This window comes from Syngnathus typhle, linkage group LG11 (genome assembly GCF_033458585.1).
Source record: "Syngnathus typhle isolate RoL2023-S1 ecotype Sweden linkage group LG11, RoL_Styp_1.0, whole genome shotgun sequence".
In the NCBI taxonomy this organism is placed as follows: Eukaryota; Metazoa; Chordata; class Actinopteri; order Syngnathiformes; family Syngnathidae; genus Syngnathus; species Syngnathus typhle.
In genome coordinates, this window is record NC_083748.1 from 13,514,772 (window position 1) to 13,542,537 (window position 27,766).

General features: G+C 43.3%; 1 protein-coding gene across 10 annotated transcripts; it reads right to left on the reverse strand.

Moving 5' to 3' along the window:
* Nucleotides 1–36: 36 nt before the first annotated feature.
* Nucleotides 37–27,421, reverse strand: LOC133161872 (transcriptional enhancer factor TEF-5-like). 10 transcript variants are annotated; one of them, XM_061290571.1, is made up of 16 exons: nucleotides 27,243–27,421; nucleotides 26,787–26,876; nucleotides 16,083–16,340; nucleotides 9,105–9,169; nucleotides 7,694–7,756; nucleotides 7,467–7,529; nucleotides 6,052–6,063; nucleotides 5,094–5,219; nucleotides 4,976–5,019; nucleotides 4,767–4,823; nucleotides 3,763–3,827; nucleotides 3,561–3,697; nucleotides 2,960–3,133; nucleotides 2,695–2,832; nucleotides 2,466–2,618; nucleotides 37–2,317 (listed from the first exon to the last, which is right to left on the reverse strand). In XM_061290571.1, the coding sequence occupies exons 3-16, from the start codon at nucleotides 16,087–16,089 to the stop codon at nucleotides 2,204–2,206; spliced, it is 1,218 nt and encodes a 405-aa protein (XP_061146555.1). In that variant the 5' UTR covers nucleotides 16,090–16,340; nucleotides 26,787–26,876; nucleotides 27,243–27,421; the 3' UTR covers nucleotides 37–2,203. The 10 variants fall into 10 exon arrangements, with proteins under 10 accessions (XP_061146555.1, XP_061146553.1, XP_061146554.1 ...); XM_061290569.1 differs by having other exon boundaries at nucleotides 2,689–2,832; nucleotides 27,243–27,418; XM_061290570.1 differs by lacking the exon at nucleotides 27,243–27,421 and adding an exon at nucleotides 27,045–27,184 and having other exon boundaries at nucleotides 2,689–2,832.
* Nucleotides 27,422–27,766: the final 345 nt, after the last annotated feature.

Below are 27,766 nucleotides of genomic sequence, written 5' to 3' on the forward strand. Positions count from 1 at the left end.
TGAAAGAAGAAAAGCCATGGACAATTACACAGCGTATCATGGGGAGAATGGCCCCCAAAGGCACCATGTGTCTTTTATTGTTTGATACATTGGTTTGATTACATAGTCCAACCTCTATTTGGAAGTATAAAATTGCAATTCACAATTGTGGCAAAAACAATAGTAAACCACCTTAAACCAAAAACAACAAAAACAATAAAACACCTTCCCACACCATTCAGAATATGATACATTAGATATCTTATTAATTATCAATATCAGCACAATCACACATTATTTTTCAGTGAGGCAAAACCCTCACAGTCAAAAAGTCGACAGAATCAAAACAAGGACAAATGTTGGTAATGGCATGAAAACGGTACAAAACGTACGATAAGCAAAGAAAAGCGTTATTTTGTTTGTCTGAGTTGTAAAATACGACGTTCAAAGCCAGGCAGGAACTTTTGTCAAAATGTGTCCAATTTTACGGCAAGAAAAAGAAAAAAAAAATCTCCAGTGAGTCACACAAACAGATGCTTCTCCAAATCAATGGAGAAATAATCAATACGTAGTGTACCCACCCTCCCCTTATTATTAATATCTGCTTTCCAACCCTATAAATAACAATCAATGATCACATTCCATGCAGCACAGAGGCAACCGTTTCGACTCGGATGTCAATATAGCGAACAATTGAAGCTTCTCTGCATAGAAGTGAAGACTTCACAGCATGCAATTTCTTTCTTAAACAAAAGAAACCGGGATTTCAATCTGCTCCTTCCTCTCTGCGCTGGGTCACTTGATCACAAAGAAAAGTCCGTTCCCTCCCCTCCTTAAAATAAAAATACTCCAATGTAACACATATTCCTTTAGGATCCACTTGACTCACAGTACACAAACAATGTAGTTTTCACTTTAGGCTACATATACAAACATCAAGGCAGAAAAATAAAACACTGCTGTCCTTTTGTCTCTTTGGGCCTCACACCACAGCCACTGACTGACCCGGTCGACTCAGTGCAGCCGACCGAGTGAGCACAAATCTTCCGATAAGGTCTTGGAACGATTGGCCTTATGTAAAAGAAGCGATAGTAAAAGTATCTGCAGAGTCTCAAAATAGTTTCTTTGGATACACGCATACAGATGATTAGCATGATTGCGCCTTTTCCAATCAAAGTCAGCAGAGGCCTGATTGTCAGGTGTCTGGAAAAAGATTAACCTGAGTCACGGTCTTGTGCTGTAGGGTGTGTTTTGTTATCGGAAGATGGCTTGGGCTGACAAACAAATGTTAATCCTGTCCAATATTTACATTCTTATGCTCAATAATTACGATTGCAAATCCTTGTGTCTGACTTCACCGATTTAGTGACTGTGATGTGAAACCAATGAAGCGAGGTACATACATATCAACAATAGGCCAAATTCAAGAACCCCCCCTGTCCGATCAAAGTCAAAGGCCCAGACGTCTCAGATTATAAATACTAAACGTGTTCAATAGTTCGAATCACAAACAATTTATTCAATATTTATGAAAATCCCTAAGGTTTCTCCAACTCTTCTTTTTTCTGTGGCAACATGCTGCCCCCACAGGTCAGTCATATTACTATGACCGACATCTTGGAAAGAGATTTGCGATTGTTGATTTCAAGCTGTGCCACACACTAAAAGCACCAAGAACTCACGTGATGGAGTTTCTCACATTTAAAAATGGGTTCAGATATTAAAAATGAATACGTGTGTACCCCGCTTAAGACAAGATGAAAAAAAAAACGGACAGAGTACCAGAATAAGGTGTGAAAGGGCTGTAGGGCTTATTTCCGATTGAACTTGCCCTATGTTGATCTGTCACTTGAAAAAGAAAAAAAAAAGAGGTAGTACAAAAGGCAATTCAAAGTGGCAGGCAATCTTTGGAGAAAAAAAGGCACTTTTCTTTCCTAACAAAATCTACTGCAACACTTCCTCTTCGGTCCAGTTCTATCTTCTTCTCTTGCTCCGAGTGATCTTGTCATTTGGCACCTTCTCATTTCCTCAAGCTCTGTGGCGTACCTCCACTTCACCTAAAACTTTTGAAACACAAGCTACTGGTCTGACAAATGCACGTGCGTGATTGTGTTTTTATTCCTTATGTGTGTGTGTGTGTTAGTTCTCTAGCGTTGTTTGTGGTTTTGCTGGTTGAAAAGGGGGAGCAGGGGGATGTTTTCACTTTTTTTTTTTTCTTTTTTGCTTAGTCCTTCACAAGTCGGTAGACGTGGTACTGAGCGCCGTGTTCGCTCGTGGACACCTCGAACACGAACGCGATGCACAGCAACGTCTCCTGGGTGTCGCGGTTTGTTACCACCTGGGAAAGCGAAAAAAAAAAAAACGTCACCATCGCTTTAATTGACTTCTGTCTCCGAGGCGCACGTTTAAATCTCCTCCCGTGGCCTATTAGAAGCCTTCTGAGATGATTATCTATAAGACAGGTGTACTCTAATGGACGTGTGTACCTGTAGGATGGTGAAGTTTTCAAGAACACTGTTCATCATGTACTTTTCAGGCAAGTGTTTGAGCTTGTGGATGAAGTTGATCATGTACTCGCACATGGGGGAGCGGTGGATCCTGTAAACGCACTTGCCCCCCTCCAGGCGGGCGTACTCCGTCTGCACCACAACAAACACATCATGTGGCTAATATAGCGGACGCCAATTTGGAGGAGATAATAATAATTACCTCGACCTTTTCCACCACCTGCTTCCCAAAGGAGCAGACTTTGGTTGAAACGGTGATGGTCATGTTCTCGGAGCTGCTGTACTGGCTGGTGACCCCGTAGAAAGAACCGGGGCCGTCCTGCATGCCGCTGCTGTTCAGGTCGGCCTGAAGAGAGTGTAATCAGTGTAATCTTTCGAGAAGCCCCAAATCTTAATGATATCAACAAAAGTGCATCATACACTTTTAAACGGAAGATGCTAACGACTTCCTCCAATGAAGCTTGATTGCTCACCCAAAATTTAACTAGGAAAAATGCGTTCTGAGGGCCTTTCTCGTAAAGCTCCTTGAGACCGCCCTTCTTCTCAGGGAACTTATCGTAGATCTGCCGGATGTCCACAGCCTCGAGGAGTGGGTCGCTGTAGGAGGGGTTGGTCTGTCCTATATGGACAAACAGGTGTTTGCTGTACTGCAAAACGGAGACACAAAACAGGGCACATTTAATGTCCTCCGTCAAACTGCTTTGCAGAAACTCACTGAAGCAGCATACCTGCAACCTTTGACCTTTTGCTCATGCTTAGCCATTCGAGTCTAGTGCCAATATTGTATTATAGAAGCATACAGTAATGAATTACAATATTAAACAGCATGTAAGAGTTTTTGCCTTTTTTTTTTTTTGCTTCAATTGAGATGACATGCTGTTCCTTCTGATGTGTGCACCTTGGCCAGTAGAGGGCGGTATAATACTGACACAGATTCTCAGCTTCTCCGTAATACACAATAATAAGTCTTCGCAGAGGAAAATGAACATGAGCCTTCCGTAGGTGATCAAATTGTTATTTCCATTCTTTCATCTCTTTCATCAATACAACAAAGACCTAAAAAGTTGAACTCACAGTGTCTGGGTCCCTTTGGACTTCCATGAAGGCGGAATATTCCAACATGCGCAGCTTTGACGATGCAATGGTCCGGTCCTGCCACACTGGCACCGCTGTGGCCGTGGGCGGGGGAGGCGGCGCCAAGGGCTCGTAACCTGCAAATATGTATTGCAGTTCATCAAACTGTATATAAACACAATATGCACCAAGTCATACTCACTTGGTATGGACTGCGGTACAGGACCCGATAGGCTTGGGTAGGGGGACTGTGCAAAAGGTTTGATACTAGAAGACAACAAATTCTTCAGTCAGACAAACGTGACAAAAAAAAAATGTTTGAAAGTTTTAAAGGGGAAATATGATCACAACTCTAATATCTGCATTGCCTGGCCACATAACAAGTGTGAGCTTAAACAACCGAGTAAATCTTTTGTGCCATGGCCTTTTCAGTAAAGCTTTTCCGCCAACAACTTAGCATTTTGTCCGAGTGTTGATTTTAGCCTGGGTTGTCGTTGGTAGTTGCAGAGTCTTGCGCAATTCAAAAAAATACAATGTGGATTGTGTACCGTAAATCCTTTTTTTCCCATTATTATTATTATTATTGGTAATGGTTCAAAATGTGTTTGCTTAAGAAAGTGTGGTACAGTTAAAATTTAAACTATGAATGTAGTCAATTGTAAACCTGTTTAGTGTGGTGTTGATTTTTTTTTTTTAATGGTCACTGCAGGCTTCAGTCTTGACTGTACTTAATAAGTATAATTGAGCAGATTAATAAAGTGCTGCCTCTCTTCACATTTCCCATTGTTTGGTGTGCTCCACTTCTAGTCGTCATGGAAACAAAAGCTGCACGCCCTATCACAATAGAGGTTGTTGACTAGTGTTAAAACGGTGCTGTCAATTTTAAGACGGCAAGCCATAAACAATATGGGAAAAAAAAATTAATTGTAAAAACAAAACGTGACAAAAAGCTTATTGCCAGTTGGTGTTCAAGTAAGCACGTGTTGCTGCACCAGCAAAGCGTAAGTCCACCTGCTTCATTCTTTTCCAACTTTTCTTCCGACAAACACAAGTGCATCGGGCCGGTGTTTGCTTGTATTTATGATTTTTGACTGATGGAACTTTGAAGTCAATTTGGTGCAGGAAACACACAAGAAAAAGAGTGTGGAAGTTAGTAGCGGTGCTTCGGTGCTCACGGCAGGAGCTCAGCTATCAGGGCGAACTTACGCATGGCTGGTGCGACCAAGCCCAGGAGTCCTTCCCGGGTTGAGATCTAGAACCAGCCTGATGTGCAAAAACGTCAGGCGTTAAACATGCTTTGCAATGCCGCTAATGAATGCATTGGCCAAAATGTTGTCTCCGGTTATCCAGCCAGGCATCACAGCACCACACCACCCCCTTCCTTCCCCCTCGAATTTCACAGGGGTTCTACTTACTCCTGAGAGGGTCCAGGCTGTCCCGGAATTGCCGAAGGCCAGAACTAGGGAACGATAGAAGGTTTTCAGCTTGAAAAAAAAAAATCAACTTATGAGGACTATTGGAAGAGGGTCTCACTCTGCTTGGCTGGTAGGGGGCGGGGGGCATTGGTGGAAGATGATTCTTGATCATGCTCGGCGAGACGATCTGCGCCGACGACAGCGCCGCCATGTTCTGCAAGGCTTTGTCTTTGGACGCCTGATCCTGCGTGACGACGGTACAGGGGAAGAAGGCCAGTCAAGCACAAGGGGGCAGGCAGCACAATGTGCACAGGACTCCTAAAGCCAGGCGCACACATACCGATCGATAATGGGGCAGGATTGGAGTTGCCATTTTAATCAATGTCTGCAAAGGACCAATAGTCTCAACATGATGGTGTGATTTTTCAATTGTAAATATTAGTTGGGCCCAGCCACACACTTTGTAATTGTAATTTGAGATGGATTCACAGCCAAAAAGTTTGAGCATTTTCCCTTTTTTAACATTAAAATCGGTACGTGTGTATCCAGCTTGACTTTCTCAATGTAGCTAAAAGCTAAAGCGGGTTTCCACTGGTCGTTTTGGCTTTGAAAGCAAAGTAAAGCAGAGCGTTATTGGGCTCGGTCACCATGGAAACAAAAGGATGAGGAGAGCAGCTTTGGACTGATGATTGGATGTAAAGCAGCATACCATACAAAAGTAGATTCATGTACTTGAAGTTTGCAAAGACAAATAAAACGGTTTATTTCATATGTTACGCTATTTAACTTTTTCGTGTCCGCAAAAAAACACCAAGCTTTTGTCTCAAGAGACAAAAGCCCCAAAACAATAAAGCAGCACCTCAACAAAGCAAGCGAGGATGCCCAGCAGCGTTCAAAAATGAGGTTGTTTTCTTAGCATTCTGCCTCATTTCGGGCTAGCGAAGTAGGATGGGGGGGCAAGGGCGGGGGGGGGGGGGGGTTGCCATGCCAGCAGAGGGCCATAAGGAGGTGCACTGATGCCACCGATGATGCCGGTAGGGGAAGCATAGCATACGGCATGAGTGAGATCCACTTACCAAATTCATCGCCTAAAGCACAACAAAAAGAGAAAAGAACCATTAGTTCGATGCATTTATGTCATCCGAGGAGTTTTGGGCCAGAAGGAAATGGATTGTGTCATCTGTAATATTAGCGTGCTTGGGGAAATTAGTCAACTTCACTTATTTGGCCCACATACAAATAAATGATGAAGTTGGGAGGTTGTGTAAAATACTTTTAGATCAAGTAAAATAATAGGGTGACATTAGGGGATAAAAGGGTTGTAAGGGTAATATGATCTACCTAGTATTCCCATGATATTTATATTGTTGATACAAATATAAAAATGGCTGTTGAACACAGCTGACTTGCTTTGGTCAGAAATAAAAAGAAAACATTTCTTTCAAATTGGATTCGTTCCCAACACTCTCAACAAGGCTTGGACCTGCACTTATTATAAATCAGAGTTGTATGCATATTTTCCGCTGCTGTATTAGTTACCAGTAAGAGGTTAATGTTTGTGTACATATGATTGTAAATGTGTATTTTCATTTATTGGGGGGGGGGGGGGGGGGGGACAGACAAAAGGCAACAAGTGGAGAGAGAACAGGGAAGATTTTTCAAGTTCATCTCTACAAATATTAGGAAAATGAGGAGAGGAACTCGAGGGTCAGAGAAGAAAGAAGGCAGACAAGTCTCAGAGTTTGAAGAGCATGCTGCAGAAGCGTGAAAGACCAAAGCTTGTCACGGGCTTCTCAAAACAGCGTGTGTCAGCATCTATGCTTTAAAGGAGACATATTTGGCATTTTCCGCAACAATTTCAAATCGTTTCCAAGTATGTGGAAAATACCTCAAGTCAACAATGATAATCCATGGGGGCCTCAAATTCATGACTTGCTTCCAGGCCAATTGAGTGTCAAAGTCAAGAAGGACTTTTCTGATGACAATAGCTAGCTAATTGAGCCTAGATCGTAAAACCACCGCAATCCCCCATAATAGAAATCAAAAAAATCAAAAATAGCGACCCGGCATGCACTGTACAACTTGGTGGTCAATTTTGGAAAGTACTGACAATGATGTCATTTGTACAAGAGAGATTTCTCTTCCTCGACTACATGCTTGTGTATGTACAAGAACTCTCTGCTGGGCTGTTAATTGAATTCATTTGACGTCATCACGATAGAAACCCCACGGCAAACTGAGGACAAGTGACCTTTCCATATGTCCCCTTTAATAGTCGATGTTAGAGAGCGCTGTCTGTCTGTCTGTCTGAGCAGAGCATGCAAGATCACTTTCTTTCCAGTATTCCTCAACAAAGCTGGAATTAGTAGTTGAGTCCAAATCCTAACTTTGTCGGCCAAGCCAGCGTCTAATGACTCAAACGAGGTGGTTAGTGCAAAGCCAAGGCGTATGGTCCAGCCCCGCCCGGTTGAGCCCGCCGTGAAGCGCATACCTTTAGCTTTGACTGGATCTCGCGAGATTTTCTCCGGGCGAGAACCTGCAAGTGGCTAGAAACCTGCACAGAAAAATAGCCAAAGAGGGAGGGAAAGGAGAGAGAGAGAGAGAGAAGGTAAGAAGAAGAAGAAGAGAAGGGAGACGCCGTAACCAAAAGAGGAAAGAGACGCCCAGTCAGTGTCGCCGGAGAGGCGGGGCAGGGCAGGGCAAGTCGCCATCACCTACCTTGATACCCGCCTGGTATTCACGAACTTTCTTCCGTGCTAACACCTGTATGTGACTAGACACCTATGGGGGTGTGAGAAATTGTTTGAGCATAAAAACACAACATGCATTAGGATGCATGCACACGCGCACACTCACACACAATTAGAAGCGCACTTTCTAAAAGTGGAACTTCTAAAATCGGACCATTCCAAGGTATTGCAGGGCAAAGTTTCATTAAATCTCCTGAGACATCAAGGGCTGGATCTACCACAAGTGATACAATTCCCAGTTTTTGCTGTCAACTAGAAGAATTGGGCTATGCAAATAGGAAAAATACACAATAATCGAGATCATTGGGAAACGAAAAGTTACCATGTCGCCCATTGACGTGAGCAAAATCCTTTTGGTGCTTTACCATACACATGTCAGCATCTGCAAACTAGTACATGAAAACTAACACATACTACTAATAAAATCATACATTATTGCCCTCAATTGCAGGGCATTTATAGACAAACTACCCCGGTATCGTAATCATGGAGGGCGCCGTACATTCGTTTTATGCAACGGAATGTTGAAATGCGATTGATGATTTCACGTGTCCGATCTTAGAGTTTCCATTGTACTTCCGTTAATTGATTAAAAATCCACAAACAGCTCATGCAAACAAGAGGAGTCAAATTAAATTAGATATAAGAACCGTAATGAGACATCTTTTACCATCAACAATTGCAGTTCACAGATTGAATAGGACATATTCCAGATTATTTTCAAGACAGAAATGAGGTCGTTTTTCTTTTGAAAAGTATTTTCCTTTTTCACTTCATCTAATGAATCCGTACATTACTGTGGTGTCTTGCGATGCAAGAAAACATTCGGCTCATTTTTGGCTTTGCAGCGCGAGCAAATATTTGAGTTATACAAACGCTGTGCGGTGGCAGTCACCTCACTTGACTACAAACAGCACTTTGGCAAACAGAGGCTTCAGGCTGTTTGTCACTCCTGTCTACTGGAAAACTAAACATACCTCCGATAAAAGTATGTTTAAAACAACCCCATTCGCTACGATAATGTCAGTTGCTTCATGATTATGACGCAAAACTGCAGACAGGCAAATAGCATATTAGAACTCTATGTCAACACAAGTGTTGTATGTGTTCCTCGTAATAATCGCACACCGTGCGTTTCACTTTTTGAATTGGAACATTGAAATAAATGATATTTTTTGAGACGCAGCAGTAGACATATTTCAGAAGAATAAGAGGCTGTTATCTCCAAACTGAGAAAGACTGATGCAAGAAGAAATGAATCATGATGTTGTTATTCTAAGATGACTCTGCATCGCTTCAATAGAGATCACGTTGGAAAAATCATGCATTTATGGTCCGTCAAAGTTGTTAAACACTGAAACAGCATTCAAAGGATTTACCTGTTTTCTTGTGCGAGTCTTCCCCGTCCTCAGTTTGATGTAGCGCGCTATCAATTCATTGCGTCCTGTGTGGAGAAAAAAAGCAAACTAGTCAACAAAAAGAAATGTTGGGCAGAGGGTGGCACTGTTGTCACTTAGTAAAAAAAAAAAATGCATGACAAGCAGTTTGACCTTTGCCAGGGTTTTCTGGACTGAGAAAGTTGCAAATTGAAAAAACGAGATGAGCTTTGCGTGCGTGCGTTACATAAGCAACTTTGATCTGATTGTTACCCAAAAAAAACGTGATTATAGTAACACGCATTATTCACGTCACTGCCCAGCACCAACACACTTTGTCACAAGCCGTGACACTTGAGAGCTCTTTACAGGTATTTAAAGTAGACAACACTTTCCGATCTCAGCCACTGGAGCCTCATTAGCCAGAAGGAGAAGAGAACAGACATAACATCCACTCGCCACATTCTGCACAAACTATTTGCGTGTCTATTTTGGGCACTTGTGGTTCTCTTTATGTTTCTGGTGCCTGAGAAGTGCTAAAAACCTCATCATGTCTGATTGGAGAAGAAAAACGCAAACTGGGTTTCTGCCTCTCCAAATGCACAGGAGGACGGAGGCCAAGACACGGACGGACGGACTCAAGCAGTGAACACGCTTGGCAATAATCCAGAAAAATTGGAGAATGTTTCACTCCTTCAGATTGAAGTCAGCAAAAGGCAGCTTGTCGGATGTGAAAGATTATCCTGAGTGATTATCCAGTGGTCTGTGGTGTTAAGAGCGATTTTTCCTCTGGTTAGAGCTCCTAAGAGTACAACTAATCTTTCTGCTGTGTATTTTCTGTGGCCAGAGACGAAGCCGTCGTTTTGGATGGAAGGAGGGGGAAAATTGTCCTAGAGTAAAGCAATTTCAAGGGCAAATTATTCTCGCAATCATTTCTTCTGGACCTAACTAAATAAAGTCAAATACAACGACCATGATGCACAGGTGGGCGGATCGTGAAGTGATTCACTTGCATAATTAAAACAATGAAAGATTTTCGTGAAGTCTTTTGACATTTGAACCGTCGTTTGTTTTTGCTTTAAGAACTCATTTCAAAAACGAGTGTCGTGATCTCATCTCACTTGACAACAAGCTGCAGTTTGGCCGACTGAACGATTCTTGCAAAAAGAGGCTTCAAGTTGTTTATTGCCATTCCAAGTTGAAGTTTACTCAAAAACTAAACATAGAATAAAGAAAAGTATAGAGTGTGTGTGTATATAAAACAACCAGATAGCTCGACTTAGACAAGTCAACTAAATGCAAACAGATCATGATAAATGCCATAGCGAGATTAGTTTCAGTGTTATGAGCCCTGTAAGCAAAAGATACCTATTTGCCCACAATTGGTGGAGCAACACATGTAGCAAGACTACTACCGTAATTTTCGGACTATAAGTCGCGTTTTTTTTCCATAGTTTGGGTGGGGGGGGCGACTTATACTCAGGAGCGACTTATATACATATATATGTTTTTTTTTTTTCACTTTTTTGGGCATTTTATGGATGGTGCGACTTATACTCCGGTGCGACCTATAGTCCGAAAATTACGGTATATCATTATATGCTACTATTGCTATGACTGAGCTGTGACCAACATCTCCAAGTTCAACCGTAGATACGTCTTGACCCCCTGGATGCACAAAAAGTCTGCCAAGGTGCGCACACAAGGAGCAGCACAATACCTACTGAATTGAAACGAGGCCAATAAAAAAAAAGATAGCCTACTTACTTACTTCATTACTGTATGTTTTTGTAATTCACAATATTCATAAGTGCTATTTTTGCTGGGAAAAAATGCTTTCAGCATATCACTGGTGCTTAATTGACTCCATTGTTCAGGAACTCTCCATGCCGACACACAACAAGAACAATGTCCTGTTTTTCACCCACTTTTTCGAATCACTCGGCCTCCAGAGGGCTCCGCGTTTCGCAGTGACCATAAAAGTACAGCAGGCCCGTTGCCGAACTGCCTGCCCGATACCCAACAAGCAAGCGCCGCCCCCTTTTTGCCTGGGGCCAAAGGATGACCACGCCCGCTCCGGCGCCTCCGCATTCCTCACATTCTTCTGAGCCTGACACATCTGTGCGAGCCAGTCTGATTGGCCCGGGCCTGCAAACACAGCCGGAGCTCGGCCGGCCGGCCGCACACATGCACACGCACGCACACACACAAACACACTGACTTTAAGCAGCCCGGGGAGGCCACGGGGTTACATCAGAGGTTACGCTTGGGGTGGAAGGTTGATGATTGGGAGGGGGGCAAAAGGGGCAGCTGATGCTGTAACTCTTGGAGGCAACACAAAGCCATCAGTGTCTCTGCCAACAACTGCCACCTGGCCACAGAGGAGGAGGAGCGGGGGAGGGCAAGCCACCCCCTGCCAAAACAACACCACAGTGTGACCCGGCACGGAGCAGGCAGCAACACCTGCTGCTGACTGTCCGAGTAGAGGATGGCAGAGGGAGAATAATGGCAAGGCCAGCAACTGTCACCTTCAATCTCGTCGGCTAAAACCGCTAAAGTTTTGCTAGACTTAGGGGTTGCACCAATGTCTCATTGCACGTCTTTGGCAGTAAAAAGAAAGCCGCAAAAGGATGTTCACATTTAGAAGTGTTGAAATTGACAGTGGAATAGAGGTCAGTTTGTCGGTCTCACAAATCCTAGCTCCAGCCTGGAGTCTGCATGTAGTTTCATTCACCCCGCCAAGAAACAACAAGAAAAATCCTCGACACTCATCTCTACTTGGCTCCACATCAACTTTTGATGTGTTTCTACTTGGTCCGTGTACCAACAAAGTTCTGAGGAAATCAACTTGTTTAAGCAGTTAAGCAATGCAGTAAACCAAATGGCAATTAAAACACAATGTCCTTGCTGGAGGTAATTATAGAAATCTTGTGTTCATTAATTGATGAATTCAAACAGTACATGGAGGTGATGGTGAATGATTCACCTGGTGCTGTCAGAACAATGTTCCAGTCGGACTGGTTGTACGAGTCATTTTCAGCAGAACACGCTGTTGCGTGGGGGCGGCGGCGGCACGGCGGAAATAAACGCACAGGGGTTCTGCTTCCGTGTCTTTTTGTGACTCCCCCTCAGATTGCTGCAGCCTCTTTTCCTAACAGGCCGCGCCCCCGGCAGCCTCCTTTTTTTTCAACTGCTCTACCGCTGGAATTTTCCACTTCCACGCTAAAACAGTCAGCAAAAAGGTCATCTCTTTTCACCCTCCGTAACGCCCCCTCCCTTGCCAGCCACTCTCTCCAGCCCATCGCTGCGTATCTCCCCCCGCCCAGCCCTGCCCCGCCTCCCTTCTCATAACATTGAGGTAATCCCAAATTGCGAGCATACTGCTATGCAATGACAGAAAAAATTCCTAACATCTGAGCTTGACAGGGAAGCACCCATGTCCCGTCATCACCATCAACCTGCGTAGGCACTATTTTTGCACACCAAGAAACAAAAAAAAGCATTTTTTTTTTTATTGCAGCAATGACTAGCTCGAGAGTGTTTGAAAGTGGGGTAGTGTGCGTGTGTACGTGCTTGACACACCTGTCGGGGCCCAAAAAACACCAGTGAGCGACATGTCAGCACAACTCCAAAGGAAAACAAGTCAAGTGACATTTTTAATACGCCAACACACAAACGCACTTGCCACGTAACGTTTGGCGATAACAGGAATGACTGAGTCCAAGTGTTTTCGCTTTGCTAATCCTGGAAATATGTGAGGCGGCCACAAGGGAAGTGCTACTATTATAAATCAATATGTGTGAAAAAGCAAAGTGACAACAACGATAGTTGGAAATGTCCACTCAGCACTTAACTTAGCCTAGTTCGGTGCTTCTCAAATAGTGGGACAAGCGATGCCGGCCGGGCTGGGGCGGGCGTGTGTGACCCCAGGGTCACGTCTTCATTAGGATGCCATGTTATGCGCCTGTGTACAATTTTATAGACAAATGATACTATTTATGGTCACTGAGGGCAGTTAAGGGCCAAGGAGTGTGAACTATTTTCTTCATCCTGACAGCAAAATAGAAAATAATTGAGACAGAGTTGTTGAAAGAATACTATCAAGCTTAGTACTTGGACTATTGTGCTGTCAGAATCGGAAAGGCTCAAAAACGAATCGTTGAGGTTGAAAAAAGATCGGCGTTATTATCAACACGTGTGACTTATTACATGAGCGAGTCGGCTGCTTGAACTGGCCACCACCCCGCCAACATTTTGGAAATAACTGGCGATGTTACTGGGAAGTCTAGACGGCCGCCTGGAACCAAAACGAAACTTGTAGCCGGCCGGGCCCTCTTGATAAGGCAATGGAAATTGAAAGGCTTTCCCACCAAGCTAGAGGCGTCTGGGCAAAATGTCTGGAATTCCCAACGGTTGCGGATGACTAACACGCACGCATTTGGAGGCCATCGGGATCGAGTGAGACTGCAAAAAAAAAAATGTAGTTGTTAACATTCCCATAAGCTCACGTGGCGGCAGCTTTTAGACGTCTGAGGTCATCGGCTTTCAACTGGACTGTCAACTCGGATGACTTGGTGTAAATGGGGGGCGCCTCTGGGAGGGGGTCTTGACAGTTTGTCGCCAAGGGGGTCCGATTTGTGAGCACACTGCCTCTTTGTCAACGCATCATTGCACAATACACACACACACAACACTGCCCCGCTAAACATGACTTGAGAACTATTAAATCCTACTTAGCCAGGTTTGGCTTTTGGGCCAAAAGGTAAAATCTAAAAGCTTAGAGTCAGCTGAATGCCTCCCAAAACTAACTGGCATTTTTTCAGGAAAATTCCTGAAAGTCAGAGTCGGTGCAATTGAAAGCAGAATCAGCAGAAATGTCGAAGCCAATGTGATGAACAGCCACGTCAAATTTAATCTTACGGTTAGCAGGCGCAACAGTGGCCTCGTGATGAGCATATTTATACTTTACACTTCTACAGGTTCAAATCTTGGCTTCGGCTTCCTGCTTGCTGTTTGTACATTTTGTCGCTTGCCATCTTCCTAAATTTAATTTACAACAAAAAGCAAGAAAAAATGTTTGGATTTCAACAGACTAAACAGACCATGTTTTTTTTTTTTTAAATTATATTACCGTATTTTCCGCCCTATAAGGCGCACCTAAAAACCTAAAATTTTCTCAAAAAGCAACAGTGCGCCTTATAGTCCGGTGCGCCTTATATATGGACCAAATTCCTAAATTTAAACTGGCCCAAAGCATTGTGTCATGAAATCAATCATAAGTGGCCCGCTGAAGACTCTGAATCATGACTCAAAAAGACTATGGATCATCATTTTATGATTATAAAGTAATTTGTTCCGTCTGAAGTTGAAATAAAAAAGATAAAATGGAGAATGATTTGATTTGGATTAAAAATCTGACATGATGCATTCATGGTGCGCCTTATAGTCCGGTGCGCCTTATATAAGGATAAAGTTTTAAAATGGGCCATTCATTGAAGGTGCGCCTTATAGTCCGGTGCGCCTTATAGGCCGGAAAATACGGTAATAGAGTTTAAGACTAACAATAACTTTAATAACTAGCCATCCGTCCATTTTCTTTAGCACTTATTCTGTGCAAGGTCACGGAACAACTGAAGCCAATTCCAGCAGTAAGCAGACAGAAAGCCGTCTCCAACCAATCACAGGGGTAATAAGAATAATAACATATATGATGATAATCATTCATTTCTTTTCCGACCAAAATCCCACAAGGAATGTGATCTCATCAGTTAGAAAAGCCACCCGAAAGCATTCAAATGCAAACTAATGCCTCTAAAATACATGTTCTCGCCAAAGTGATTTCAACTTTTCGGCACTGGATGGACAATAATTATAGGGCCGGAAAAAGATTTATAAATCACCACTGGAAGGACTTGGAGGGATGCAATTCGTTGGTGAAAATAAAACAAAGAGCTTTGTTTCCGGCAGGATTTCGCCGTTGCTCGGCAAACCTCGGAATCTCATTAGATGAGATGAGAATGAGGCATCACCATAAGTTGAGGGCAAGGTTTTTAATTCCCCACACCTGTTTGCCGCTTATTCCATGCCAAAAGCAATCCATCTGGAGCTCTGCGGGACATTAAGGGCGCCTGCAACACCTGCAGTTGACTGAACACGCTGCAGGAAACCATTCTAGACAAGCATGTGTGCGCCTCTTGTATTCCCACGTCCTGATAAACATCCAACTGAGAGTTCAAACTGCAGCAAGGAAAGGGGCGGGCGAGCGGGCGGGGGCGGATGTCAAAAACGCCAAGCGATGCTCTCGAAACAGCAAAAACCTGCTCGGAGCGCTGGTGCGACTGGAAGAACCTGCCCCCGGGTCACGGCACGACGTGTACAGACTTGTTGCCGAGAGTTGAGGCTGGAGAGGAAAACTGACTCTTCTATTCAAAGTGTGACATGAGCGGCAGAGAAAGAAATGCTGAACATTGGCACAATTGTTGGCGTTATGGCTTGAATGATTGTTTACTATTTAGGATGACTAATATTGAAGTATGAGCTTCTAGAGTTGTATGAAATTTGAATATACTTGCGACTTGCTAAGTGTATGCATGGATAGAAGCGTTAACATTCGGCCAAATTCAGACCAGATCTGATCCGGTTTGAATCCAAAATATGCCAAATTCAACCCAGATTTGATTTGATTTGAATCCAACACTGATAAAAACCAATCCCGTTCATTTGTGAAATGGACTTATTTGGACAAAGTGAATCCAGATCAGATCCAATTTGCAGATGGAGGGTCAGACGCTCTCACGTGAAAAGTCCTTTTAATAGGTTTGAATATAAACTGACGACCCAATTCCACATCATTTGACCCTCACATCACGAAGAACTTGATGACTATGAGCAGATTTGCTATGTGAATGCAGATTCAACCCTGGACTGTCAAACTAAATCTAAGGTGGATCTGATCCTGGCCGCGTCATACAGTCGACTCACCGTACATCTTGCCCTCGTCCGACAGGATGATTTTCCTCCGGCCGCAAGGAGGGTAGATGGCGAGGGCCTCCTGAAAACTCTGCTCGATATCCGGGCTCCAAACGCCCTCGGCGTCGCCGTCGATGGCTTTGTCCTCGTTGTCCCCGCCGTCCAGCCCATCTTCTGGGCTTCCGTTGGCACTCCAATCGTGAGACGCAATGGTGGCGGCTCCCCCTGGGCCCGACCCCGAGCCCCAATACGAAAGGATCGATAGAAGAGCTGGGGGAGAAAAAAAACAAAAAAACACAAGAGAAGCACTTAAAAAGTAAACGGGGAATGTTTTGTGTGATTCTCCATAAAGCCTAATGAAAGTCCTCGTTGTTGTGTTTTTACAGAGGCAGAGCTCAAATGAAAACTCTAATGGAAGAACACATGGTCCCAAGATGTTACGGCGTAGAGACACGCAACATAAAAACGGGGGAGATGATGGCAGCCTGAAACGGCGGCGCACACACACAACACCTGAACAACAAAGAAGCATTCTTATGTGAGTGGAGGATCGGAAACGCAAACCAAATTGACAATAAAGCAGACTTTGACTGGGACTTTGACTTCCAAGCCCATTTTGTCTGAACAGGCACTTGCATCCAATGATCTGATTTGGATCAAGTTTCTGTGTGATTCAGAGTCAACAATAGCAAGATGAAACCAAATTGAATGCAGACCTCACTCAATCACTCCAAATCAAATCAAAGGAAAAAACAACAACATGAAACCCGATTCATTCTGGATTTGATCTCAATTGGGGTACTAAAATCTGCTGACTCTTATCTGATTTGGACACAATTTCTAATATGTAACAGGGTTATTGTTAAACCACATTTAGTTGAGATGTGATCCGACAAGCCCCGTAGAACAAAAATGATTCGTGTACTATCTGTCCATCCATCTTATGCGTGGTTCTTCCAATTCATCCTTAATATATGAATAAATCATTTCTCAGATAGTTTGTCTTTGCAGTGAATAGATGAAACCAAATTCAAGATAGACCATGAAATGAACTTTAAAGAGCTCACTAATCAGGACTGGCCTCGGAGAATGTCTGTGGTCTCGGAACTGTAGGAACTGTGTCTCAATGCGGTCGGATGGTGGCTGACGGCGAGGAGGAGAAATCCAAAGTGTTTTTCAAGCTGCCTCCGCAGCCTCGCATTGTCTCCAGGATGGAGGTCCATGGAGCGACCACGAGGCTCCCTCCCCCTGGGAGTTTCTTTTTCTACTTTAGCCTTCGTGCAGATGCCGATGAATAAGAAATGATCAATGTTTATGGCAATGGTGTTTGGTCGCAATATAAACCCGATTTCCCCTGGCTTGCGTAAATCTCCTTTGCATGGAATTATTTATGAGGGAAAAGATGGAAAGCGTCCATCCAGCCATTTTCTTTTAGGCTGGTTGTCATTAGGGTTGCGGCTAAGCTGGAGCCTGACCCAGCTAACTTTGGGCAACGCACTGAGTGGATACAAACATAAACAAAAATTCACACTAATACGTATTTACAGATATTGACAATTTAGTCTTCAATGAACCTAACATTCTTTTTTACGGTACATGGGAGGATGCCTGAGAAGCCCATGCAAGTATAAATGATACGTGCTATAAATCCGCACGTGTCCTCAAACGGAAAATATACAAAATGAAATGGATACCCAACTGTGAAAAAAATATTCAGCTAACAGACATACAAGCTCAAATGGGATTGAACTGTGTTTGGGGAAAGAAATAATCCTGTCGCAAATGTTGAGTGTGAACCAAATAAATGTGTGTTTGGCAGCAGACAATAAATCTGTCGCGTCCACTGAGTTCCGTCCCGCCGGTGGGATATAAAAATCCCTGTCTGTGTTAAATTACATTTGCAGGCTTTAAAAAGCATAACGACGGAACAGGTGGCGGCGCTATAACTCCCAGTTGCAGGCCATAGTAGCAAATCAGAAGCCCCAAGGAAGTCGTTTCCCGGAGTAGGTGGCGTAGCACGAAACAAGGAAAACGTAAATGCCTCGTATATGTTGGTGGAATGTTAGCAAAATAGCTAGGCTAGACTTGAATACTTGCTTTATGCTTGTCCGGTCAACGCAATGTTGTTGTTTTTTATTGTACAATACCTCCAGCCTAGAATTGTTTTTCATACAAATGTTTATTTACCAAGAATAGAACAATACATAATATATTGGAATATGTAATGTCACGAGAAGGCACGCTCAATTAGTGCTATTTTTTCATTTGATCGGTTTATATCCACTACCAGATACTATATCATATCTGTATTCAAATTTGTTTTCAAAGTGATTTTCACACAATATTGCATTCATACAATATTGCATACCGTGTATTGAGTAATTGGCTCAATTTGCGGACTATAAGTCGCACCGTCTAAAATGAGGAGAAACTCCTGTTTTGTTCATATGTAAGCTGCACCGGACTATAAAGCGCAGGAGTTTTCATTTCTATTTCTATTCCTTTCTATTTTGCTCTGGAGTGACACAACAGCATTCGCTCACACGCTACGGCCAAAATGATATCACCCAACCCCCTGACTGGAGTTTGACAAATAACTTCTCGTCAGGTTGCTAATTTTAACAGGCCGAGCCTCGGTCGGTCGGCAAAGGCAGACCCCGTGTTAAGAACTCAACACTGCAAAATGAGCTTGCCCGGGAGTCGCTCGCGCGATGCGTTACCCCCGGATATGGTTTGTGTGAGGCTTTGATAAAAATCATAAAAGCGGTGAGCAATGTGCGGGGTAGCTCGAAGACAAACGTCTCCCACCGAGAGAGCCGCAGTAGGAAGAAAAACAGGCAGATGCGAGGGCACGGCCAGCTTGTTCAAGTGAGTGCGACCTGAATTCCAGACATGTCCTTATTAAGAAAGGCCTGCGAGCGCTCACTGCCTCCCTTGTGTCAAACCGACGCGCCCGGCCGGCCCAGTCTCCCCCCTTTCCTTGTCCGACTTCCCCACCCAGCGATGGGAACGTCTCTAGCCAAATAAGGACAGGAGACCAGTGAAAGGGAGGAGTGGGATGCTTGTGGCTCAGCCAGATAGTTGCTTGGTCGGTTGGTTGGTTGGTTTGTCCAGAGAGCGGAGGGGGTCGGCGGGGAGGGGAGTGAGTCCAACTTTGCTTCCACTTTGGGGTTTGGAAGTGAAGCCTGTTTCGGTGCATCCTTTCATTGTACGTATGTCTTGTGCTTTCCGCCAAGCACTTAAAAGGAAACAAAATTAGGGCTCTACTGAGAACACGTTTTTAGGCCGTCTTAAGTAACTGAGTCCCAGCCAATACCGAGTACACATACTAATAAGTGAAATATATACAATAGAGTAATACTGCATTTAAATACACCCAAGGCCTGTTTTTTTTTGTTTTTTTCAGCATTTACGGCACTATTTCAAAGTTAGACAAACACATTTCAAGACATTGTCTATACAGAGAGAGAGAAACTGCAATGGATAGGACCAAAATATTGTGAAAGAGCGTACGCAAATTGCCGACGATGTGACACACAACGAAAGACTCAAACTTGACACGCAACTCACAGAACAGCCCTCCCACTTTCTGGGAGTCAGGCCACGGGACGCCCAGACCAACATGCAAGAAAATTCCAATGTGCAGCAGGAATGTAAATAGTGCTGCTGCTGCTGCTGCTGCATGTGCACGTTCATTCAAACGCCGCCGCCATTCATCCTTCTTTCCTAGCCGTCTTCGCAGCACCCAACCACCACCACCTGGCTACTTCCCGTTCTCTGCAATCCCGATGACCTCAGCGCTAGTCCCACTCGCGACCGGCCAGAATTGATCACCGTTTGCCTTCTTCTTTGGGGGAGAGAAGGTTGAATGAGTGTGGAAATATGCCACTGAAATCAGTCATGACTAGTGAGTCACTTGCAGGGTCACATGGACGAAAGCAGGAAAAAGAGGTTTGCATTTGCAGGGATTTTCGACAGGACAGGGGAGGGTGAGACGTTTTCCTAGAAAGGACAACAGGAGGCCTATTCTTGTTAAACGGGAGACAAGAGAGCAAAGGCAGAATATTGAATTGTTTTCATTTCTGTCCCTCGTCATTGTCCTAGCCAGCAGAAAATCACTCTCAATATACGTACATAGATATATATCTATGTATATATGAACATGAACAGCAGAGAATGAGTTAATGACCCCTTCCTAGCTTGGTCAAAAGGATTTAAAAAAATCACGAGATCCCACGGTGCTGTTTTCTCTTCCAGGGTCTGGCAGACGCTTAGGCCACTGTGAAAAGACACATTGTCAGCGTGCTGGGGCTAGTTGTCATCGTGATGATTGATCATTTTGCACTTACTGAAGAAAAAAAACCTATCGTTTGGGTTTGAAATATATCTTTTGGAACTTTTCTGATATGAGCTGGTGATTGTTGTACTATTTAGCGATGTGAATGGAGGACAATAATTACATCATAAAATGCTAGGTGGCTTTGCCGAGTGTCCCCGACTCCCTTGACACATACACATAATGTGAACACATTTTGTCGTTTAGGGTCTTTTCATGTGATATTGTGTTGAACGTTTTTGGTCTAATGTTGTAGGCCGCACACGAGCGATTTGGGTCCGTACGAGAGACCTGCACAACTCCACCCCTCTGCACACACGCAAACACTTGACAGGAGAAACAACAGGACTTGGCAGCCGAAAGGAGCAGCTGTTCAAAAAGGTCATGTTACAGGAGAAAGAAAAGCTTTCAGCTTGCTGCTCTGTGACAAGAACATGGCTTTAGGCTCCTTCCTCACGCCATTTTAAGAACTTTTCGCTCAGTGTTTTCCATTTCTTCCCTCACCAAATACTGATATGCAAAAATTTGAGTCCAGCCGCCCCCTGCTCCTCTTAAATGTGTGTTTGGTCCTAATAAATTTGTTGTAGCTCCTCCAATAACTTCCTCCTACTTCCTATCTGGCTCAGAGCTCAGGAAACAATCAGAGCTGAGAGTGAGCGGCACACACACACACACACACACACACACACACACGTACATAAGGGTGCAACTCACACATGCGTGCACAATCCCTCGTCAACTCAAACATTTGCACTGCGAGACCAGCTGAGAGAAAAACAATGGAGTTGAGAGTAAAGTCTCACTTACAGGAAGACTCGTTTACCACGTGGAAATAACACGGCCCGCCACACATTTGAACTCCCATTCCAAACATTTTGCCTTTCAAAGATTTGTTTTGATAAATTGCTAATCACATCCAGGACAAAAGACAAGGCACTTATCTGCCAATGCCTTTTACAAAGAACATTTTGCCTTTCAAAGATTTATTTTGGTAAATCACATCCAGAACAAAAGACGACTGACTTATGTTCCAATGCCTTTTACAAAGAACTCAGCGAAGCAAAGATGTCGCCTCAACTTTGATTCCTCAAATACACACCAAAAAAAAACCTCTACAAGCATCCATATGACAGTATAAAGTGCAAACACTGTTATTGTTTCAAAATACAGTGAAACCCCAAATCGCAAAATCATATATAAATAATTGGGGCTCTTTTATAATTGAAAAAAATAAATAAAATCACACTTAAAATTAATTTACTGATTAAAAAACGTCTTAATTATTGATTTAAAAAGGTTTTGGAAATTCAGCCTCACTTGTTTTCAAGTCCCTCCGAAGTTTCACACAGAGATCCAGCAAAATTGTGTAACTTGAGATGATAAAATGAATATGATTCATATTTCAAGTTAATAAAGCCTGGCTTGATGATCATTGCCTCAGCAAGCCTGCTCCAACTTTGTCATGCGACTACTTAATCTAGAATGAGCAAAAGCGTGGCTACCTTTTAGTATGCTAACGCAATCAGTATGAAGACAAAAAATAGGAATAACAGGACAGCAGAAGTGAGTGCCAGAACAATTCCTTTTATGTCATGACAAAAAATCCCTAGTTTTTACAGGCAAAGTAAAGGGGACCACGAACAATCGCTTGGATCACCTTCCAATCGTCATCCTCCACGTGAGAATTAAACGTGAATCCATCTGGAAAGGAAAGACTGACAAGCAGAGAGGCCAGCCAGGCTTGCTGCCGTTCTTTCTTTTCTCCTTTCTTTTTTCTTTGCAGCTGAGAGCCTGAATCAGCATATTTCGGAAGGGAAAAAAAAAAATCGGAAAGATTCCAGAGAATGTAGCGGAGGGAAACCAATCTCGCCTGGATTGGTCATTTTGTGGCTAGGAGCGGTTTACAAGTCATAATCAGTAAAGGCTCCAGGACATGCACGGCCTTGCAGCGAGCGGATTCATCTCAACGTAGAAGTTGCGGCATGAAAAAGCCATTAAACGCCGCCAAGGCCCATGGATTTAATTGGAGAGCAATGAAAGGGGATTTTCATCATGGAACTGCGAGCCAACTTTGTTGCGCACTTAATGCGGGCCTATTCAGAGCGGGCCTTCCATTCGGACAATTGCGCACTGTTATAATAAGAGCAACTAAAATTAATACCTCTGAGCCGCTGAGGGAGATCCTCCCCCAAGCCAAACAGCCCCAACCAGGGGATTAAAGTGCTTTCACATGAGCGCCCTTGGGTCACCACAACTGGAGTGTGACACACTGCTACTTTGTGTTTGTGTGTGCGTGCTTATCAAAATAGCCCACACACATGTAAGCTCATAGCTAGTTATTTGGCCCTCTACCTCTTTTTTAATGGTGCTTTGATGTGGAACGTCACTCGGAGGGTCGGGCAAGGCAAACAACGTCAGAAGAAAAAAAATAAGCGCTCAGCAAATGATCTAGGTCATGGTGTGGAGGAGATGTACGTAAATCTCTAGCGCCGCCTATTAGCGTTCACACACTAATGATGGACTGGACACAAACTATTGCACTATATTGTCAGCCGGAGAAATAAATACACGTATATGATGCCCTGATGAATTGGCTCACTTATAAAGAAGTTAGGGTTCAGTTCAGGGTTCAGTTCAGGTTCAGGGTGTACCCCGCCTATTGCCCAAAGACACAGTAGGCATACACACACGCAACCTTTGTGAAGATAAAAATCTTCCGAAAATGGATGGTTGGATGGACACTGATATTTAGAATATTCTGTCCAATCTCTCCCATCATGAGAAAAACGAAAGAAGTTGGTGACAAGTCCTAGTGGAGTGATTCGCAAAAAACAAACAGGTTGCTGGAGCTCCACGTGAGACTTTCCCTGGGAAAAGGTCAAGGGAGCAACCTCAAAGTACATGACAAGAACTTGCTAATGACCTGAGTCACCAAGTAAACACTTGGCTATCATACTGGACTCAAATGTTCTCGAGGTCCCCAAGAAGGCTGACGGAGGGAGGCCCGCCACCAGTCAACATATGAATGACTTGGAAGAAGGACTGAAGTGGAGCTCTTCGGAATCACCTTAACCTTTGTCAAACATCTGATTCCCGAGTGACATCTGTCAACTGACATCGTATTCAGTCATGACAAAAAACGTTACGAGAACATCAAGAAATCTAGCATTTCATTTCACGTGGTGACTATTTGAAGGCTATGCTCGGCCGCACCGAGGCCATCAATAATTACCATAGATGAGGACATATTGGGAGTCCGTGGTAGATTTGCTAAGCCACAAACAGATGTATTAGCTTCAGATCCATTGAAAAGACGATTCTTTTGCCGATTGAGGCTCAGCGATCTGCCTTTTTTGGCTGCGTGTCCATCAAACTGCATATGGTACCGCATCATTGTCATTAATGTCTTTCTGCTGAGAGCCTCGCGCTTCACTGTGAAGCCCGCTCTGTGTGCTCATCACACACACACAGACACACACACACGGTATTTGTTTCAGGCTGACCTAACAGAAGGGGAAGTGTCCACCATTTGGGCCGTGTGACCACGTCTGGGCCTGCTGCTAAAAAGGCCAAAGCAAGCTGCGCACAAACGGGTCCCATTAGACACAAATGGGTGAAGCCGCCACCGCCGCCGCCGCCAAACGGTCAACGGCCCGGCGTCCGAAAACGACAAAAGACGCACTCGAGGCTCTCCATTCCACGAAATGGAAATAAGACGCTTTCTTTTTAGTTGTGGCGTTTTTCAAGAGAAAACCTTGTCTCTGAGCAGCTGATAAACATCCTGAAGGAACACAGCTGCGTATGATGAGGACGGGGGTGGGCGGGTGGATGTCGGGTAAAGAAAAAAAAAAAAAAGGCAAACACACACTTCAAGTAGATAACAACTTCCAAGTAATCTAATTGACCTCAATGACATGGCTTGAGTTGAAAAACCTTCCACACAAGCTAAATCCACAGCGACTGAGAAACACGGGGATACATTGACGCTTCTTAAAAACAATGGAGGGAATCTGTCGGAGCAGCAAAACGCTTAATCCCTTCCAGATTTTCTCTCCCCGACCGACCGACCGACCGACCGACAGCATCTATTATAAAGCGTCTTCTTGGCGTGTCACGTTAAACCGGGAAAACAATGTTTGGCTCGGCTTGTTTGCATTCAAGAACATCACTTCCACATGTTGCGAGACAAGACGCCTATCGAGACGGCTCGAACGACAGCTTGCCACGAACGCTGTCCGCAAACGTACAGTACATGCATGTGCCCACTCGAAAAACGGGAAAGAACGATAAAACCGTTCCTAGTGTGTGTTGTATTCCTGGAGGCCAACACGGGCCAACGATGATGGGGCCAACTGGGAAGGATTTTTTTAGGCCGATGCCAATTTCAATAATCAACTTTTTCTTTTTTTTGAAGGCCCCTCCTGAGAAGTCTGCTGATTTCAAAAAAGCTAGGGACTTCCGGTTGAGCAGACAAGTCTTGATAACACATTTTTGAACCATATTTACTTGAAATAAAACACATTTTCCCAGTTACATGACATAAAAGCATTATCTAGTACGGGTACTGGGGAATACACATACTAAGTAGTAATTGGAGCAGGCAAAAAAGCCACATGGCTTGTTTTGCTGTGTACAAACACAGACTCGAATTGTTTTGTAGTGATGCTGCATGGATTCTTTACTGAAAAAGTAAATGGAAGAAAAATAAAGGGGGACAGTAGAAGAAAATGCCTGTTAGATTCTTTTTCAACAATCCCGCAAACTAACTAAAGAAGTAAGAATGACAAGGTGACAAGATAATTAGATTGCAACAAAGACAGAGGCACCCAAACTGAAACATTAACAGGTTTTTCTGCTCACCCGCTGCCAACCTGACAAACTACATTCTACCGTTTGTATCAACCCTGTGATTTCAGCTGCAAGCAAAAAAAAAAAAAAAAAAAACATACTATGTGGGTGCAAGATTTGGCTGGTGTCAAAGAGGAGTCAACAAGACAAAAAGCAACAAGTCACTCCAGGTTGAAGCGGCACTCCTGTCCTTATATAAGTACCCACTACGTATGATGGCTTGTCACCGAGTGGTACCCTGAAACGTGTCTGCCTTTGCATGCTTGGCCCTTAATTGTTGACACTTGAGAACATTACCAGTCATTTTCCCACGGGAAAGGGGGAAAAAAAAAAAAGGTTATTTTGGCGTGCAATAATTAGCACTATGACAGACCATCACTATAAAAATAGATAGATAGATAGATAGATAGATAGATAGATAGATAGATAGATAGATAGATAGATAGATAGATAGATAGATAGATAGATAGATAGATAGATAGATAGATAGATAGATAGATAGATAGATAGATAGATAGATAGATAGATAGATAGATAGATAGATAGATAGATAGATAGATAGATAGATAGATAGATAGATAGATAGATAGATAGATAGATAGATAGATAGATAGATAGATAGATAGATAGATAGATAGATAGATAGATAGATAGATAGATAGATAGATAGATAGATAGATAGATAGATAGATAGATAGATAGATAGATAGATAGATAGATAGATAGATAGATAGATAGTTGTATGCCGGTGAGACGCTGATCGAATTTGAATTCAACACTGACAGTCTCAGTCACAATGATCAGTATCAGGTTCGGACAAATCGTGGGTCAGTATAACGAAACCAAATGCTAACCATATCTGATCTCATTTCAATTCTCATCTGACAATACAATAACAGGCACTAAAAATATGTTACATAAGATCTAATTCGGACAGAATTGTGAGTTTCAGAAGCTATCATATAAAACCAAATTCACTCCAGATCTGATCCAAATTCAATTAATTTTTTTTTATTGGAGAACACAGTCATCTGAATTGAACACTTTTGTTCTTGTATCACCATGACAGATCAACATCAGCTTGGATGAAGCTGTACCCTGACACCAAATTGAATCCAGACCTGATTCAATTTGAATTTAACACTTTAACACAGGCAATATTATTAACAGGGACACAAATCTGCTGAATATGTTGCAGTTGCATATTTTTCTTATACCAAATACCCTCCAGATCTAATCTACTGTAAATGAATTTAATTTTGATGTAATGAAAGCAATCATTTGAATTCAACACTAACATCTCAGTAGGACCAGGCCCTAAAACCATTGTTAAATAATATCAAATTGAATTCAACCCGTGATCTGATCCCATTGTAACCTACACCGCCAATTCAATTAAACACGACCTGTCACTTGAAAATCTCTTGATCGCACCTGGTAGACAGATCAACTTTATTTTCAGTGTCTTTTGAGTATTTAATGAATAATGTTTTAAAACATGACAAGCTCCAAACAAGTGTAGTTTCACTTACCTCAGCAAATGCAGAGTTCCGAACCAGACTCAAGCAGTCGACTCCAAAATCGCTCCAAAACGGTTCTGCTGTGCTTGTCGGGTAGAACCGCTGCGTGGAACGACAAACACACAAAGCACACATGTCGGTGCGATTGTTCGCTGTCAAAACATCTTTTTTTTTTCTTTTTTTCTTTTTTTTTTGTGTGCATGTGTGCGTCGCAGCCCCCAACTCCTCGGCAGTTATTCCCACTCTCCGGTAAAAGGAATCCAACAGTACCATCTAGTCAACACCAGCGTGCTTCCTTCCTTCCTTCCTTCCTTCCTTCCTTCCCTCCCGCTCCGCGGAAAAATGTCAAAAATGACAATGATCCGAAAACTTCACGAAGGGAGAGCAGCGAGCGAGTGAGCGTGCAGGGGGAAAAAAAAGAAAAAAAGAAACCTCGGTGCTAAAAAGAAGCGTTCTGCAGAAACTTACCTTGCTCCAATTCGTCCTTCCCGCAACACAAACTTGCTCAAGATGCGACTTTTGGGGCCAATTTCTGCGCCCCAATATTTTCTCCGGAGGTTTGACAGTATATGTGGAATGTTAAGTATGACTTTGGTATGAAATCAACGCACTACACTGGAAAGCGAAGGGGGGAGGGAGGGAGGGAGCGCGCGCGCGCAAGAGCGAGAGAGAGCGACGGAAAAAAAGCCGTCCGCACAAGAGCCATTGGTGCGCGTCAATCAACAAACTTTGGGGCGGGACTCGAGCGCCTTTGCGCGCGGCTGATTCTGAGGTAACCTCGTTAATCTGCCAAACACATACCAGTAAAATGCTTACAAATATTTCCTTTATTCTATTTTTTTATTTTTACCCCATTGATGGATGAATGTTTGTGATTTTGGAATGTACCACACACGCTCTGCTAACTACAGTGTGTATAATAAGTGGTTACATACTAAATCAAAAAGAAATATGGTTTTTATTTGGTTTAAAAAAAAAAAGTCATTCCCATA

Bases quoted from the DNA above. Each gene is read 5' to 3' on its own strand.
- LOC133161872 (XM_061290569.1), bottom strand. The intron at 7,530-7,693 runs GTAGGTGATGGC...TTTTCTGTGCAG, and splicing joins AATACCAGGCGGGTATCAAG to GTTTCTAGCCACTTGCAGGT. The intron at 2,619-2,688 runs GTAATTATTATT...GTTGTGGTGCAG, and splicing joins AGGTGGTGGAAAAGGTCGAG to ACGGAGTACGCCCGCCTGGA.